The sequence below is a fragment of the Gymnoscopelus braueri genome (assembly GCF_963280865.1).
Source record: "Gymnoscopelus braueri genome assembly, chromosome: 3".
NCBI lineage: Eukaryota > Metazoa > Chordata > Actinopteri > Myctophiformes > Myctophidae > Gymnoscopelus > Gymnoscopelus braueri.
Genome location: NC_137612.1, coordinates 5,421,857 through 5,441,102, shown reverse-complemented (window position 1 = coordinate 5,441,102; position 19,246 = coordinate 5,421,857). Strand labels below are relative to the sequence as shown.

The window sequence follows — 19,246 nt, the reverse complement described above, 5'->3', positions numbered from 1 at the left end:
TCAAATCAGCATTTGGCTTGGAGAAGCAAAGAGAATTCACACATCCCTAAAGACGTCCACATTCCAATATACATGTTTCAAAATTTCAAGTGTTGTAAATATTGTAGATCTTTGAATATCAATAGCAAAAATCATATAATGCACTTGAGGAAGGCATTGTGTTATTATTTTTTCTTCCACCTCACAATCCTTGTTAATAAGAATGGCAGCTCAAAGGCAGCATAGCCTGGGGTGAAGGATATAGCTGACCAGGAGCTAAAAAGGTTGAGACCCTGATTCAAAAGACTTTTGGAGGACAATGAAAGACGAGGGGGGGGGAATTGATCACATCAGACCCTCAACGGGTCACTTTTTTTTTTGGAACAGACAGGATTTTTTAAGATATGGACACTGAAATAAGACAAGAATGACTACTGCTCAATAGTGACACCAAGTGTGTTGTGAAACAACAGCCATGTTAACACATTCAGTCCAGGAACGCATCTGTGTCATTTTAGATTTCTTTGGCTATTAAAAAAAATAATAATGCAAATCTTTGAAAATGTATTTTTCTAAAGTGAGCATTTGTAACTCAAATCTTTGCTTCTGGGGGGGTCCCTGGAACAACACATTTTGGGATGGGGGTCCACGGCCAAATACATATAATTTTGGTGGTCCTTGACTTGAGTTTGAGAACCGCTGATATAGCAACATACTGATATTTCAACAACTGCAAATAACTCCTCAGCAAGTCGCTGGTTGATCAATGACTTAACAAGCTCTATGAGCTTGTATATCTATTTTTGAAAGCCAAAGAAATCTAAAATGACAGACGTGTTTCCCGGATTGAATGGGTTAATAGTTCTTAAAACTGCTTAAAAGAAAATGCCTGTAAGATGATTGATACTGACTGAACTGATGCACACAGCGAGTGCTCCATTAAGTCAGGAGTGTAAGAAAGGGACCCTTACAGGTGCATTTTTACAATCTTAAAATAACATCCTAGGATTTTACAGTGATCTATAATAAGTCCATCATTTAAAACTAATATTATTGCCCTATATGTAGACTATTTGACCTTTTAAATTTAAAACCCTGCCACTAAAACTGAGGTTGTTTTAAGGATATGATTTTTCGTTCTCCTGAATAATAAAAGGTCGATCATTTTTGATAATGGCACAGGCTGTAGTTTACATAGACCATTTAAACCCAACCATCACCAGTCTCAACAATGTTACCTCAATGGTTTCAAAATAAAAAGCTACCTCACACACCTACACAATCATACCCTATTTCACCCTTCGAACTCCAGTGTTTTGGTAGTTTTACCCTCTTTCAACCCGGTCGCTCCGTCATTATAGGTGAACGGCGATACAAAAGAAAAGCGAAAATAGACGAGCTACAGCTCAGAACATGTCATGATGTCGCAATGAGTTGTGAGCTGGTAGACGGACTAGCCAATTCTGAAATTGGGCTTAAAGGTTCATCCCCAAAAATTACTTATTTTCACACTCCCGATGAAGCCTTGAATTCATGGATTTTTTTTTTGTTTTTGTCGCATTCCTAAGCCTATAACTCAATGACAGGGTGGCTGATCAGTACCGGAGACTTCGCCGCTCATCAAATTATTGGCTTAGGAACGCGAAAAAAAGAAGGAAAAAAATCCATGAATTCAAGGCTTCACTGGGTGTGTAATGAATACTCATTTAAGTGATAACTGAGCACAAAAATATTACAACTAGTATCAGGTGGTTACATTCAGTTATGTGTATCTGTGGAATCTATTACCACTGTGGCACAAAAGGAAATCAGTTCTCTTCTGGTAAACATTGCAAAAAAGATTGACTGTTCAAAAAAGAAAAGAAAAAAAAGGAAATCTAAATCTCTTCTCTTTTGAGAGCAACTGCTTGTAGTTGTACCATGCCAGCAAGCGCAGAAAAGGTTTATAATGCAGCACAATGTGCAGTAAAATGGGAGCCGACTATTACCCTCTTTTGCAGTCTCAAAATTTACACAGCGCTAAAAGCTTAGACTTTATTTAAACGAAGTACAAAGAGTGAAACAGGGTATGCTGCTCCAGAGGGAAAAAATGAACTAAAAACGGAGAGAAGAGGAAAAAAAGCCACCTTTCTGACATAAGCTGTCCCCACGTGTAAACATATGCTGTGTTGCGTTTGTGGCTTTGCTCTTTTCTCTGACGACTTAAAAAAAATAAGGGAAACTGTCCTGCGGGGGTGGTGGGGGGTATAGAAGAGGTTCAGTCAGCGTAGCTCATGGTGCCACACTGCACCGGTTCCGCTTTAGCTGGAAATCTTCTCTATTTCGTCCAGATCATCAGTGTCCAGTCTTTCAATTTTCTTATCTGGGGGGAGGGAGACAAAAACGGTTTAGTTCATTTGGAAGAATGATACTAGTAGGCGGCAGTGGCTCAGGGGTAGAGTGCCCGGATGGGAACCATGGAGGTTCCCAGTTCGATCCCGGGTTACCCCAGAGTTAAGTGTCGAAGTGTCCTTGAGCCAGACACTGAACCCCTAATTGCTCCCGATGAGCAGGTTGGTGCCTTGCATGGTTTCCTCCGCCATCGGTGTATGAATGTGAATGGGTGAATGTAATGCACAATCTATGTAAAGCGCTTTGGACAAAAGCACTATATAAATGCACCATTTATATAAATGCACCACTTAGTATGATTTCATGGATTAAAGTGGTACAGTTCATTTGGGAGAATGATACTAGTATTCTTTCATGGATTGAAAAAAATCTCACGACTGAAAATGTTTGTATGACCAAGTCCTAGTGTGCGATTTGTAGGCCTGTCCCCGACTAAGGATTTGTTTAGTCGAATCTAATTGGCGACTAATTGCCAATAGTCGACTGGCCAAAATACATTTTATTTCAAAGGGCCAAGTCTACACAGTTTGTTTTGTGTCTCCAGCAGAGTTTCTAGTGTCTCTATCTCTCTCTGGAAGAGGTTGCACATGAACTCTGCAGCCGCACTGAGGCGCTCCAACACAAACAATACCAATACAAAGACGAGGAATAAGAAGAATAAAGTGGAAGTTACGTGTGGTTGCAGGTGTAGACTTGGCCAAAAACCAATTGAAAACATTTTTGGCCATTAAAAAAAAAAAACAACAACAACTAAGAGACACGCAGTCGACTCGGACCCCCCGCGACTAACCAGTCGACTAGTCGACTTAGTCGAGGTCAGGCCTAGCGATTTGTGAGATAGTATGAAAGGAGACCCTATGCACCGGTAGGTCTACGGACGCTTCATGTCCTGTTGCACACTTAGGGGAGGAGAGAGAGAGCGAGGATGCGACTTCACAGTCAGTCCATGCAGAGACCCGTGAAGGTTACATTACTCTCTGATCTTGCTACCGCTTGCAACGCACGTTCACGTTACTTCAAGTGAGCAAATAAAGTGAGTCCCTAGAGTTTGAGGGAGAGTGAGTGAGTGAGTGTGGGTGCATCTCAGTTCCTTATTCTGTCCTATCTCGGTCGGCCATTTTGCTCCCCGCTTCAAGTCTCTTATGCCTGCTGGAAGGACATAGGAAATAGGATTAGGAAGCATCACTGAGGAGGTAGGACGTAGGAAAAGTTGTGCTGGACGCCGGGGATGCGCCATGACACTCTATGGGTGGCAAACCTCGCACCTGAAGTTCGATGAATTAAATTGCAGTGAATGGAGCCGGCTGGACCAGCTTGTGAAGAGAAACTAGTTCTGAAAGATTGCAACCTTTGTCACATAATCGTTTCAGGAATATAAAAGAAGACATATCACAGGTTGTTTTCTAAACACTTGCTTTTCGATGTGCACAGTACATCATTTTATTGAGGCATCTAAACAGCGGCAAGTATCGTTTCTGTACTACTTTGGGCCGTTCAGAAACGTTGTGCTCTTTAGATACCTCTATGAAATTATACAGTGTACACATCGAAAAGCAACACAGCAGAAAACAATGTGTGATATGTCTTCTTTTATTTTCCTGAGCAGAGTTATTTAAAAAAAAGTCTCAATCGTTCAGAAATAGTGTTTGTTCACAAGCTGTCCAGCCGGCTCTCATAGACGCCAATGTTATTTCACCGACTTCCGGTGTGAGTCTGCCACCCAGTGCGACCAATCAGCCGGCTGGAATTGAATGATAGAGTAAATGACGTCGGCTTCCGTTCCTTAACACATTCCATGCCAGAGTTTAATCTCATAATGTACTCACCAGTGCCAGCGTTTTATTGTTGTTTTTTTGTTTTTTTCATGTCGCCACAGACCTCGCTAAATAAGTTAAAAGTGCGCGTTCATTTGGTTCTAAACACACAGCGGATCCGTGAGAAACGGCCAGCGAAAACAGTTTCCAAATGCGAGCCGCCATCTTGAAGATACAGCCGATCAACGGTAAACAGTGATCAGCGAGGAGAAAAACAACAACCGAGAAAATCGAGTTTTAAACAGGATCCCAGACAGGAAGCGGATACGATCGAAAAAAACGGAACCCGAATAATTCTGTTTCCGACCGGAAACCGGAAACGGAAATGGATCAAAAAAATTCGGAAAGTGCACCTGGGGCACTTTCAATGGGAATCGGCGGTTCGCGTAGATCTACGCGACTGGCACGCTGCGGCTTTAAATAGGTTCGCGTAGATCTACGCGATTGGCATTCAATGTGTTAACACTCTCCACACAGACCTCGCTAAATAAGTTACAAGTGCGCGTTCATTTGGTTCTAAACACACAGGGGATCTGTGTGAAACGGCCAGCGAAAACCGTTTCGAAATCCGATCCGCCATCTTGAAGATACAGCGGTGAACGCTAAACAGTGATCAGCGAGGAGAAAAACATCAACCGAGATAATCGACTTTTAGACAGGATCCCAGACAGGAAGCGGATACGATCGAAAAAAACGGAACCCGGATAATTCCGTTTCCGGTGGTGCACTTTTTGTTCATTTCGAGAAAAAAATTAAAAACACCGGTTCGCGTAGATCTACGCGATTGGCACGTGGCGCCTTTAAATAGGTTCGCGTAGATCTACGCGATTGGCAGTCAATGTGTTAAAAAAGAAAAAAGAAATTCCTTGCTCGCTACCAGGAAGTCTTTCCAAGCTGAACAGCATGTCATGATTACCGGTACATGAATTGAATACGAAGGACCCCAATGGAAACAAGACAGCAAGGACTATTTTGGACGGATCTTTTAGACAATTATAAATGTAATTGAGCGGTTTACATTTTTTGCCTAATAAAATATTCAATCAATCAACGTGTGATGATCCTGTAGCCTGGTAAACCCTCCCTCCGGAAATCTCAATTCCATTTCATTTCAGGAGTGAGTCTGGCCTGATCCGCCTGTCTGCAATATTGGCTGTGCTGGAGTTGGGCGGGAGTAATACCGTTGACTGACAACCCCTTCAGCCAATGATAATTTTTCCCCTTCAGCCAATCAGCAGTTCACCAGTCTTAATGTGACGCGACGGGACTTTTGAGACAGCCATACCCAAAATGGGTTGCCTTTTTCGGGTACAATGGTGTCACTGCCCGCCCCTACCGGTTCTCTAATTATTATTTTTTAAATAGGCTTTGTCATGATTAATTGACCACATATATGAAGTTAAACAACTAAATTCTATCCAAACGATATCTTATAAGTAAATTCCGTGCCTCAAAATAGAAGTTAGAGAGCTTTTTGAAGTAAAAAAATAGCGGAGAATTGGCCGCACAAGAAAAAGATGGCTGCCGTTCGTGTTTTGGGCTCACTCGAACTCGCCACCTGATTGGCCAACGTAAGCTGTCAATCACAGAACAATGAGCGACGACGCTGATAGGCGCGGCCGTTTGGCATACACAGCCAATATTGCAGAGAGGCGGTTCATGCCAGACTCACTCCAGGAATCAAATAGAAATGAGATTTCCGGAGGGAGGGTTTACCAGGCTAATGATCCTGCCCCTCTAGCTGACAATATAACGCCCCTACAAGGGAGGGGGCCCCATCACCTGTGGGACGTTGCACGACATGACACTTCAGAGGAATTTATGTCCCACTTCTCACATTTCCTCCTTTCCTCTCTCTTCTCATTTCCTACATGCTTCCTCAGTGGGAGGGACTAACATGCAAGGAAAGGATGCAAGTGTAGGAGATGCACCCTGTGTGTGTGTGTGTGTGTGTGTCAGTCTCTCTTACTGAAATGCTCCTGGATTCTGTTGAGGATGTTCATGCTGAACTTGCTGTCCACCATGTTGATGGCCAGCCCTCGCTTGCCGAATCGGCCCGTGCGGCCAATCCTGTGCAGGTACGTCTCGTTGTCAGGGTTACCGTCCTTGTCCACCGGCAGGTCAAAGTTGATCACCACGGAAACCTGTTCAACGTCAATGCCTGAAAGGATGGGAAACAAATAAATGGGGGGGGGTTGATATGTCACATTATTATAATAGCCACTTTTAACCTGGCATTCCTATTTCGGGCATGTCATTATAAGCAACATTTTTAACCCATTGAGACCTGAAGCCGATTCTACATGTCTCCTAAATCTCAACAGTATTCTGAAAAACGTATGTTTCTATATCAGTGGTGCTCAATCTTTTTCATGTCAAGGACCCCCAAAATTATATGTATTTGGCCTCGGACCCCCATCAAAATATTTAGTTCCAGGGACCCCCAGAAGCAAAGATTTGAGTTAAAAATGTTCGCTTTAAAATTATTTATATTCAAAGATTTGCACACATTTTCACAAATTTTCAAAAATAGCAGATCTACAAGCTCGTAGCGCGGCACTCGGTGCCGCGCTACGAGCTTGTAGATCTGCTATTTTTGAATAGCCCAAAGAGTAAAATAATGCTTTTTAGCTCAAATCTAAAAATGACACAGTTCCAGGTCTTAATGGGTTAATAAGACCAATTTCATCCCGCGGGGGAAATTCAGTTTTCAGTGAATGAAATGCGGAATCTAACTCTCTACCCATTCAGCAATGGCCGACCCCATCCCCCCCCACCCCCAAAGGGTGAAAAAGCCAATCAGCTATTATTGCCACACGACAAAATCATACGTATATAGGGCTTATGTTTCAAAATCAAAGACTTGGCAGTGGTGTTAGTAACCGGTAAAAAAAAGAAACGATGAGTCAAATGGACCATATTCAAAGTATCCTCAAGGCCTATTATATGAATGAACAAAATATTACATGAAAGCAAATTTTAAAAAATGACATCAAGAGCTTCCTTGTTACGATATTTTCCAGATGCAGAATGACATACTGTACATTTTAATGCCATAACTTTGTTTTGCCTTCTGAGTCCTAAGGCATACATTTTCCTCAAAGGAATACATGTGCAATATTGTGTACGTGTGAAGCAGTATTTCAATATTGCATATTACAAGGACAGAGTAAAATCCATCTCTATTTCTCTATTTATACACTTTGTTATTAAATCTACTGTGCACCTTCTGATTTGCATTATTCCCAGGCACACTGACTGTCCTTTTGTTCCCAGTGCCCACTAGCAATTTTTAATACCGCAAAGGACCTTTTTTTCCCACAACAACAGACATCTTGGCAGGGAAATGCAGCCTGAAGGTAATAAACCCTTACATCAGACAAAGTTGTGTGTGCCAGGCAGCATGACAGCCACAACACTAGAGGGAGCAACCATGATCTGGTACCATCCAAATTTAGAACACGTTCTGCCACCAAAATGTGGAATGCCCTGACAGACATCATCCATTAAAAGGATGTGTATCACTGGTCTCTTTCAAAATTGGCCTGAAAAAACATCAGGAGACAAGATGAGGTAAATGTTATTTCCCCATCTCCTTTGTACATAGTGTTTGTATGTGTTGATGACATGTATTAATATTGTGTTAATTTTGCATGCCATGTTGTTGAATTGAATACATAGGACCACAATGGAATTAAGTCCCCAGGACTTTTTTGTGTTATTCTTTTAGCCTTAATGTCTTACTGTACCACGTGCTGTTTACATTTATGACTAAATAAAACTATTCAATCAGTCAAAAACTGTACATGAGCCATCTATTCATTTACTGTTAGGATCCTTTAGGATCTCAACGATTCCGGTTCCTCAACGATTCCCTCTAACTGTCCGATTCCTTAACAGGTTCCTTTTCACGATTCCTATAGGGGGGTTCCAAATGGACCCTTACAGGTCTGTAACTCAAATGGAACCGTAAGGGTCCATTTGGTTCCATTTGTACACTCTCAGAGTTCTGGTGGTCCTTGAAATTAAAATGTTTGAGAACCACTGGTATTGTAATTGTATAGCAGACATGAAGTCCACATACCAGTTCTGACAGTGAAGATAAAACCTGGTTCCGTAAACCGTTCCAAATGTGATGGAACCGATTCCGGTTCCTCAATGTTGGTTCCGGTCAGTGGTGGAAAGTAACTAAGTACATTTACTTAAGTACTGTACTTAAGTACAATTTTGAGGTATTTGTACTTTACTTGAGTATTTCCAATTTCCAATACTTTTACTTCTACTCCACTACATCTCTGAGGCAAATATTGTACTTTTACTCCACTACATTTATTTGAAAACTTTAGTTACTAGTTACTTTTCAGATATAAATTATTACATTATGAAACATACATTTACCAATTCAGCCCTATTTTATACCGAGGCAATTTGAAAATAGCCGATCTACAAGCTCACAACGCGTCGCAACGCGACGCGTTGTGAGCTTGTAGATCGGCTATTTTCAAATATTTAGTACTTTTACTTTTCATACTTTAAGTACATTTTGATGCCAATACTTTTGTACTTTTACTCAAGTAAATATTGAATTCTGGACTATTACTTGTAACAGAGTATTTTTATATTGCATTATTGGTACTTTTACTTAAGTAAAGAATTTGAGTACTTTTTCCACCACTGGTTCCGGTTCCTGATCCCAACCCTAATTATTGTCATTAGCAGTGTTTTCCTGTCAGAGGGTCTATATGGCGTTTGGGGTTCCGTACCTCGTGCACACACGTTGGTGGTGACCAGGACCTTCTCCTTGCCCTCCCTGAAGCGCTCGATGACGGCGGCTCTCTGCTCCACCTGCATCTCCCCGCTCAGCAGCGCCACCTGGTGGCCCTCCCTGGACAGCTCCCCTGCCAGCCAGCCTGCCGTCTTCCTCGTCTGCAACGAACACACACACACACACACACACACAGGCATCAACGACAAAACCTCAACTAGAGATGATCAGTGGTGGAAAAAGTACTAAAATTCTTTACTTAAGTAAAAGTACCAATACTGCAATATAAAAATACTCTGTTACAAGTAAAAGTCCAGAATAAAAAAATTACTTGAGTAAAAGTACAAAAGTATTGGCATCAAAATGTACTTAAAGTACCAAAAGTAAAAGTACTAAATATTTGAAAATAGCCGATCTACAAGCTCACAACGCGTCGCGATGCGACGCGTTGTGAGCTTGTAGATCTGCTATTTTCAAATAGCCTAGGTATAAAATGGGGTTAAAGTGGTTAATGTATGTTTCATTATATCATAGTTTATATCTGAAAAGTAACTAGTAACTAAAGTTTTCAAATAATTGTAGTGGAGTAAAAAGTACAATATTTGCCTCTGAGATGTAGTGGAGTAGAAGTAAAAGTACTGAAAATTGGAAATACTCAAGTAAAGTACAAATACCTAAAAATTGTACTTAAGTACAGTACTTAAGTAAATGTACTTAGTTACTTTCCACCACTGCTGTTAAGAAATGTGTAACCCGTTAAAAACGGGTAATGTTCGGGTAAGGTTCAGTTGCAATTATCACTGGTTCCGGGGTAATTTGTTATTTTATCGACCCCACACATCACTACTGTCCATGGTGCTGCCTTACAAAGCTTTAAAGGGCAAGACCACTTTGGTAGAGGTTTGGGTTGTGTAGTTACCTTGCCACGATGTAACTCCAAAAGGTGGGCAAGAAAGAAAAGATAATTGCTCCATTGATTAGAAATTGATAATTCAAAATATGCTCCTCATTGACTTACATTGTACGGTAAAACTGCTCTCAACAACATATAGAACATCACCAAACCCAGTACTGTTTTTTTTTTAAATAAAAATGTCAACTTCCTGTTGATTTTGCCATTTTTAATAAGTAGAAAACCCGGACTGGATCGGTGGATCCGGATCCAGATCTTCAAATAGTAAAATCAACAGGAAGTTGACATTTTTATTAAAAAAACAAACAGTACTGGGTTTGGTGATGCTCGATATTGTCTGAATCAGCTATGTTTGGGTTCATTTATGTGCTAAAAGAGTGACTTTGAGAGCTGTTTTACCGTACAATGTAAGTCAATGAGGAGCATATTTTGAATTATCAATTTCTAATCAATGGAGCAATTATTTTTTCTTTCTTGCCCACCTTTGGAGTTACATCATGGCAAGGTAACTACACAACCCAAACCTCTACTAAAGTGGTCTTACCCTTTAACACAGGGAAATAAAAGTACCTTGTGCACTTCAGGACATTGACAACCCACATTTTAGGTTTGCAAACTTTGCATCGTTCCAAAATTGCAGAGATCGAGAAAGACAGTCTGTTACAGACAGACAGTATTACAAGAGAGCATGCATCCAGGCAGAGATGTGCGTCACCAGCTTTTGGGTACAATGGATGGATAGGCACATTTTGCCAGCCAAGGGGAATCTGGCAGGTGGTGTAATTATGTTCCCGGGAAGCCAGGTTAAATAGAGTTCAACTTGCCTGTTCATTCTCCCAAGACTCAAATGTCAAACAGATTTACGGTTATTTTAACTATGAATATCACTTACTCTACCTTAAATATATCTATATTTCAATAGTAATCATTGCCACTGAGCAGGTACACTGTAACAATTCCTTGCTACAAATAAAATAACACACATTCACATGATGAATACATAAGGCAAGCGTGACAAAACCTACATTAATAAACACAGAAATAATTGTCTTTCTATCTTCATAAGTTACAGGTGTGGTAAGCACACACTCCTTTTATTATCATCACAATTTCAATAGAGGTATTTGTTTAAACAAATATGATATATGCTCATGTTCATATTGGCCGGCAGCCCTATTTGGACCCCAACAGTTGTATATAATATTGACTCACATGACAGAAGATCATGGCCTGGGCGATGGTGATGGCTCCGTAGATGTTGCACAGGGATTGGAACTTCTCCTCCTTGCTGTTACAGAGCACGTAGTACTGCTTGATGGTGTCCAGCGTCTCCTCCTCTCGCTTCAGCTTGATGATGTTGGGGTCGGGCACGATGCGCTGGGCGAAGTTCCACACGGACTCCTCAAACGTGGCTGAGAACAGCAACATTTGGCAGTTCTTGGGCAGCATTCTGAGCATGAGGAAGAGAAAGAGAGAGAGAGAGGGTAAAAGACCAGGATCGTAATTGATTATGGGATTGAGGACAACTAAAACGGGATTGATTCAAGTGTCTGTTCTTAAGCCCCTTTTCCCCCAGAACAAAAAAACCCACTGACACCTGGCTTTTGTCCAGTGATGGAAGAAGTACTCACAAGTTTTACTTAAATAAAAGTATCAATACTGCAATGTAGATTTACTCTGTTACAAGTTGAAGTTCCATATACAAAATGTACTTGATTAAGAGTAAAAGTACAAAAGTATCGTCATCAAAGAAAATATACTTACCAAAAGTACCCATTGTGCAGAAAGTCCCATTTCACAAGCTCAAAACGTGTAAAGAAGACAAGCTCACAATGCGACGCATTACAGTTTAGGGATTTAGCAGACGCTTATATCCATAGCGACTTACAGCAAGCAAGGACACAAAATAATACATCATAATACATCAAATGCATAAAAACCAGTAATCTAATAATAAAGTAATGCATAACCAAAAAAAACGCATTGATTTAGAAGGCTAAAAGAAATACTGCCTGACCTCTGGATGCGGATGCTCTGGTCCTGGTGGCCTTGTGTGGCGATCATGACGTCGGCCTCGTCCAGGACAAACACCTTGATCTTCTTGGGGTCGATGAAGCGAAACTTGTGGCACCAGTCCAACATTGTGCCAGGAGTGCCAATGACAATCTGCTCCTCCAGCGTTGTGCCCCTCTGCACTGAAACATGTACACACACACATACACACACACAATGACAATCTGCTCCTCCAGTGTTGTGCCCCTCTGCACTGAAACATGTACATATATACACACACATACAATGACAATCTGCTCCTCCAGCATTGTGCCCCTCTGCACTGAAACATGTACATATATACACACACACATACAATGACAATCTGCTCCTCCAGCATTGTGCCCCTCTGCACTGAAACATGTACATATATACACACACACACACAATGACAATCTGCTCCTCCAGTGTTGTGCCCCTCTGCACTGAAACATGTACATATATACATACACACACACACACACACACAATGACAATCTGCTCCTGCAGTACTATGCCCCGCTGCACTGAAACGTGTACATACATACGTACACACACCGTTAGGATTAATAACTAAAAAACTGTCAATAGTTTTCATTTATTATAGTTTCCTGTCACGGTTGTAATTGTTCAAGCAGCACCATGTAGTTTGGGGTATCAGTGGCCACTTTGGACACAAATAACATGGCAGCAGACGTCTTTGACTTCATTACCCAAGAGTCTCTGCAAGCATGTCCGGCGAGGACACGCTGTGACTGGGCCAGCCTTCGATTTGACTGGCAGTTCTGCCTTGGTAAATGCCAGGATGATGAGACCATCCAGTTTGGGTTGGCGCCCCAGTCTGTGTCTTCCGTGAGGAAGAAGCCCAACAAATCCACAGTGAGGCCTTTAGGAGGGCCATTCAAGCAAGCCGCAAGGGAGCCTGCAGTACCACCACGGGCCAAGACACCATCACACCAGAATGAAATGTTTGGAGCGGGGGAGTCTGGTGCAACGCTCAGGTTCTGGACCTGGTGAGACGGAGGAGGAGCCCGGCCAGGAGGCCATCCACAGAGCCTAGTCCCTCCACGTGCCAGAGTATCTCCTCTCCCCCATTCCTGGCAGAGTAGTTTCGGACAAGCGTATTGAGTGGCCCTGTCTTTCCCTGTTTAGGACTGACCGTGGGTAGCTACCTGGGACGTAAGTCGGGGCTTGATCAACCCCGGCTGGGTCACCTGGGCGAGGGTGTATGTTGCGAGACCCGAAACATCCTATGACCCCAGGCTACAACACTGATGATACGTCCCAGGTGCATCCATGTGATGTTTTTTAGTTATAGTGTCTCCCCTATTCATATTATACAGTCAAGCCCCAAGCAGGGACCCTTCTCTTACACAAAGTATTTTCATATGAGGGCCTGTGGCCTAATAGATATCAGTTTGAGGGTTGTTAATATGAAAATGTTTGAGAAGAACCACTGCAATAAAGAAATATAGCTTTGATAAAAAAAAAGAGATGTGCCATTCCCGAGTGCAGTGGAGGTAGAGGGAGACTTACACTTGTTGCCTCGGATAGCGTAGACCAGCTTTACTTCTGGGTAGTGTTTGCCCATCAGCTCGATTACCTTGCCAGTCTGAAGAGCCAGCTCGAAGGTGGGCGACACACACAGGCACTGATGGAAGACAATAAAAATAGAACTTACGCTGGAGGCTACGTGATCCTGTAAGAAATTATGCTACATTTTCCCCCGGTAACATTGTAATAATTGTGTCAAGCTACTAAAAGACAAACCTGAGGATATCTGTGGTTTGGGTCTACGTGGCTGAGCATTGCCAGGACAAAGGCAGCTGTTTTCCCCGTCCCTGACTGTGATTGGGCAATCAGATTCTGTGGACTACAGAAGGCAAGAACAACCCCCAATTTCATTATACAAAAATACAGGTTATTAAAAAAAAATATTAAAAATGAACAATCGATTCTGAATCGTCCAACATGAGAATCGCGATTCGTATCGATTTTTCCCCACACCCCTAATTTATAACATATCATTATAATATGAACAATAAACAAGAAACACTGAATCAGTGCAAGTGTCAGACAGTGACTTCAATAAGTCCCGATACAGCAGTAGGGCTGGGCCATATGACTTCAATGTCATCATTATTTCAAACCTTTGCCTCGATTACGATTAATGAACGATTAAAACAAACCAAGTGAAAATGGCAGATCTACCAGCTCACAACACATCACGATGCCACGCGTTGTGAGCTTGTAGATTGGTTATTGTCACAATTTTAGCACACCACCATAGTACAACGAAGTATGATACATAAAATGGTTAATCAGACTAAAATATGTTAGTTTTTTGTGTTCATTCATTGACATAAGAAAGTAGAAAAAAAGAACATTAAAAAAAAATATTGCTTCTTGTTATTCTAAGATTAAGTCGGTTATTGGTTCTAAATGTCGGTTTCGATATATTTTCGGTCAATTGCCAAGCCCTACAAAGTAGACATCATGAAAGACTCAACCACGTGAGTGTGTTGCTATACTCACGGTTCTGCCAGCATCATGGGTAAAGCGGTCTCTTGGATTTTGGAGGGTCGGTTAAAGCCCATGCCGTACACGCCCTGAAGCAGCTGAGGTTTGCTGCAGCAAAAGAGGAAATGAGCATCAACAACGCTAGCATGCAATAGGGACCTTACCCCCAATCCAACTGACTTGTTTCAAGTCCATGAAATACAAGACATGTAACCACATGTGAAGAGATGGGGTGGGGTGGGGTGGGGTGGATTCTCACTCACAGTCTGAGCTCCTCAAAAGACTTGACCGAGTACAGCGGGGAGTTGGGATCCCTCTGAAGCACCTCGACTTGGTTGGTGGTGTTTATTAGATTACTGCGGATCAGCTTGTTCAACAACGACTGGGCCGCTTTGTCATCTGGAAGGGGGAGAAAAAAACCCAGACATGGCAACGTGTTATTTTACAGAAAATTATTCAGACTGAGGGACTGTAATTGTTTTTTGTTTTGCCATGTCAGGGGATGAAACGTTAGTAGCTATTCCGAAACCAACACCAGTATGGGAAAAGCTGCCGATACTGCCTAAAATGTTGGTATTGGTGGGTATGTCAGTCTATGTGCCATTCTGATACCCTGTAATTTATCACATGATGATATGTCATTTACAGTGATCAATTATTTTGTATTTTGAATGCTTCAGTTGATGTTGCACTACTGTTTTATACTATTATTGTATTGGTACATCGTTAGATGAAAGCACTGGCTAAACCAGTTGAATAATATAGCAGTAATCTGTGTTGACCGTCACAGTGTTGATTTCGTCGACTAAAACGGACAAAAAATGTTTGTTGACTACTTTTTTTCACTGACGAAAACAAAGTAAAAACTAAATAAAAAACTAAGCTATGATGACTAAAACTAAGACTAAATATATTGACAATTTCCTCAACAAATAAAATCTAGATTAAATGTTAGTGAGGGACTAGTGGAGAAGATATCCAGTAGAACTAAAAGACAAGTCATTTTATGTTTGGTTGCTCTGAAAATAGCAGATCTACAAGCTCACAACCCGTCGTAGTGCGACGTGTTGTGAGCTTGTAGATCGGCTATTTATAGCATGCAACCAAGTGTAAAATCAGCCATTATGACACCATCACGGCCCGCCAAAATACATTTTAGTCGACTTAATCAACTGTAGATTTAGTTGACAAAAGCTCGACAAAAAGTAAAACATTTCAGAATGACTAAAATATGACTAAAACTAAATGGAATTTGATTCAAAAGACTGGCTAAAACAGAAACAATTTGCTGTCAAAATCAACACGGTCAGGCTCTAGTCACCCTTGTCATCCTCCTCTGACTTTGTTGCTGTTGTCGTCTCCCCCCCTCCCTCCGTCTTTGCCGGGGCACTGCTTGCGTCTGTTGTTGTTGTGGTGGTGGTGGTTGTTGTCGTTGAGGTGGAAGTGCCTGTGATGCGGGACATCATTGACATTATATTCGTCATAATTGGTTGCTTGAATACTTTGTTAAAAAGGATAACACAAAACGCCCTTGGGGCTTCGTTGTTTCCATTGTGGACCCGTAAATACATAGGAATAAGTAACTTAACTATATGATTAATGGTGTTTTTCTTTGGTAAACTTACCATTTTCTTCTGGTTTGTCTCTTATTTGAAGGCCACCGATCTGTGAAGATATAACATGATGAGAATGAACAGTGGCTGAGCATTTGCATTACCATCAGTGGAGGAAAGTAACTAAGCACATTTACTCAGTAATGTACTTGGTACAATTTCTATGTACTTTACCCAATTTTCAATAGTTTTACTTCTACTTCACTACATCTCAGAGGCAAATATTGTTTCTACTGCTCTCTACAATCATATGAAAACTTTAATTAGTAGTTACTTTATAGATTTGTATTATTACAAAACACACTAACCACTTCAGCCTTATATATACATATATTTCGGCCATTTGAAATTGTGAAATGGGACATTCCGCACAATGAGTACTTTTACTTTTGGTACTTTAAGTATATTTTGATACCGATACTTCTGTACTTTTACTCAAGTACATTTTGTATACTGGAATTGTACTTGTAACAGAGCATATCTACATTGATAGCAGTATTGAAGCTTTAATACATGCGAGTATTTCTTCCATCACTGATTACGAAACGACACACATAAGCACCCCGGGCATCTCGATTTCCAAGCATGCTATTTTGAAGTATCTCAGTTGCACCAGAGGCAGTGGTGGAAAGTAACTAAGTACATTTACTTAAGTACTGTACTTAAGTACAATTTTGAGGTATTTGTACTTTACTTGAGTATTTCCAATTTCCAATACTTTTACTTCTACTCCACTACATCTCAGAGGCAAATATTGTACTTTTACTCCACTACATATACTTGAAAAATTTAGTTACTAGTTACTTTTCAGATACAAACTATGATATAATGAAACATACATTAACCACTTTAACCCTATTTTATACATAGGCTATTTGAAAATAGCCAATCTACAAGCTCACAACGCGTCGCGATGCGACGCGTTGTGAGCTTGTAGATCTGCTATTTTCAAACATTTGAGTACTTTTACTTTTGGTTCTTTAAGTACATTTTGATGCCAATACTTCTGTACTTTTACTCAAGTACATTTTTTAATTCTGCACTTTTACTTGTAACAGAGTATATTTATATTGCAGTATTGGTACTTTTACTTAAGTAAAGAATTTGAGTACTTTTTCCACCACTGATCAGAGGCTAGTTGGGCAGCTAAATGCTAACAGACAGACAGAGCTCATGTGCTGCTATAGCTCTGGTCCATAGGGTTAGAAGGAGAAAACTCCTTCTAACCCTAATGGTCCAGAGCTAGCTCTGCTGTCTGAGTGGACTGTCATGCAGCATCTCTGTAATCAGCTAGCTAACGTTAGCTAACCCGGTGCTTTTAACCTAATAAACCACTGCTGTTGTCTAGTTTAAACAGGCTGGGATATTTTGTTCATCCAAGTCAGGTATTGCAGTTAGTTAAGTTATTTTTTTCTACAACATAAAGAAGCTGAGCTGACATGAATAGCGGTGTAAGAATGGGTGGAAAAACATTAAAACAACAACGAGTTGTTAGCCTAAAAGCTAGCACAACCACTGTTGCCAGGTTCTGTGAGAGAAACAAGCAACCAGGTTTTGGAAAACTAGCCCAAAAGAAGCAACTAGGGCACTGACTAAGGCCATTGTGAGCACTTTAACCCTGTATACATTGAAAATGGCAGATCTACAAGCTTACAACGCGTTGTGAGCTTATAGATCTGCTATTTTCAAAAAAATCTTGAAATAAAATGTGGACTATTTGGAAGATTTTTTAAACATTTTAACAACACACATCTGGTACGGGGGGCTCCCTGGCACACAATAACATTCAGATGGGGATTAGGGACAAATACATATTTATTTGGGGGTCCACGACATGAAAACATTTTAGAACCATTAGTTAAAAGTCCAAACAAGTCCAAATAAGCAACTGCACTTTAGAAACAAGCAGTGGTGGAAAAAGTACTCAAATTCTTTACTTAAGTAAAAGTACCAATACTGCAATATAAAAATACTCTGTTACAAGTAAAAGTTCAGAATTCAAAATGTACTTGAGTAAAAGTACAAAAGTATTGGCATCGAAATGTACTTAAAGTATCAAAAGTAAAAGTACTAAATATTTGAAAATAGCCGATCTACGTGAGCTTGTAGATCTGCTATTTTCAAATAGCCTATGTATAAAATAGGGCTAAAGTGGTTAATGTATGTTTTATAATATCATAATTTATATCTGAAAAGTAACTAGTAACTAAAGTTTTCAAATAATTGTAGTGGAGTAAAAGTACAATATTTGCCTCTGAGATGTAGTGGAGTAGAAGTAAAAGTATTGGAAATTGGAAATACTCAAGTAAAGTACAAATACCTCAAAATTGTACTTAATTACAGTACTTAAGTAAATGTACTTAGTTACTTTCCACCACTGCAAATACATATTTATTTGGGGGTCCACGACATGAAAACATTTTAGAACCATTAGTTAAAAGTCCAAACAAGTCCAAATAAGCAACTGCACTTTAGAAACAAGCCCCCCACAAAAAGACTCAACCCGCAACTAACCAATATTTACAAGCAACTTCACAGAAAAATAAGCCCATGAGCATATTTGTTTTGCTTTTATTTTTATGTTGTTCTATGTTTTTTCTTTATTGTTAAATTAGTTGTACTTTTTCTGTTCTTGCTCTGTAAAGCACTTGAGCTGCATTTCATGTCATGAAAGGTGCAATACAAATACAGTTTATTAATGTTATTATTAAAAGTCGCTTATAATAAGCGGACATGGCAACACTAAGCACAACACCAGGCCCACAGAATAAAGCGTTGATTAAACTACGTACCGACTCAGCCGCCGCTTCCTGCTCGTCCACCGCCAGCGCCCAGGAGTCTGTAGACATGATAGATAGTTCTAATTACGAATAACCACTAGAATAACTCAGCCAGGTGGTAGAACCTAGCAGAAAGTTAATAAAAGTCTGTAAATGTAACAGAGAAACTATCTTCTCCACAATGGTGTGTGACGGTGATGATGTGGGTACGTCTTGCTCAGACAGCCGGGTGGAAACTTAAACTATAGGGGCGAAAGGAGAATGGTTCCGGGCCCGGGTTGGCACCGATATATTATAACTCTATGGTTGGCACTTGGCCCGTATTGTTTTGATTCAAAAAAGACAAACAACATAAATAATTATATTTAAAATGTAAAGGAAACAAAATATTTCTCCTTTTTTGTGTGCAAGTGTGGCAGTTTCAGTCTGGCAGACAGTCA

At 40.6% G+C, this 19,246-nt stretch overlaps 1 protein-coding gene across 1 annotated transcript; it reads right to left on the bottom strand.

The window, feature by feature from the left end:
* Window positions 1-1,119: 1,119 nt before the first annotated feature.
* ddx19b (DEAD-box helicase 19b) lies at window positions 1,120-19,003 on the bottom strand. The gene is made up of 12 exons (XM_080421853.1): window positions 18,819-19,003; window positions 16,039-16,078; window positions 15,735-15,860; window positions 14,677-14,812; window positions 14,429-14,521; window positions 13,664-13,766; window positions 13,430-13,544; window positions 11,880-12,057; window positions 11,075-11,312; window positions 8,948-9,110; window positions 6,154-6,345; window positions 1,120-2,341 (listed from the first exon to the last, which is right to left on the bottom strand). The coding sequence occupies exons 1-12, from the start codon at window positions 18,873-18,875 to the stop codon at window positions 2,280-2,282; spliced, it is 1,503 nt and encodes a 500-aa protein (XP_080277979.1). The 5' UTR covers window positions 18,876-19,003; the 3' UTR covers window positions 1,120-2,279.
* Window positions 19,004-19,246: the final 243 nt, after the last annotated feature.

Coding starts and splice junctions, on each gene's coding strand:
- ddx19b (XM_080421853.1), bottom strand. CDS start 18,875: ATGTCTACAGACTCCTGGGCGCTGGCGGTGGACGAGCAGGAAGCGGCG. Junction 13,545..13,663: donor CAAACCACAGATATCCTCAG/GTTTGTCTTTTA, acceptor GTCTTCCATCAG/TGCCTGTGTGTGTCGCCCAC. Junction 6,346..8,947: donor CACCAACGTGTGTGCACGAG/GTACGGAACCCC, acceptor CCATCCTTTCAG/GCATTGACGTTGAACAGGTT.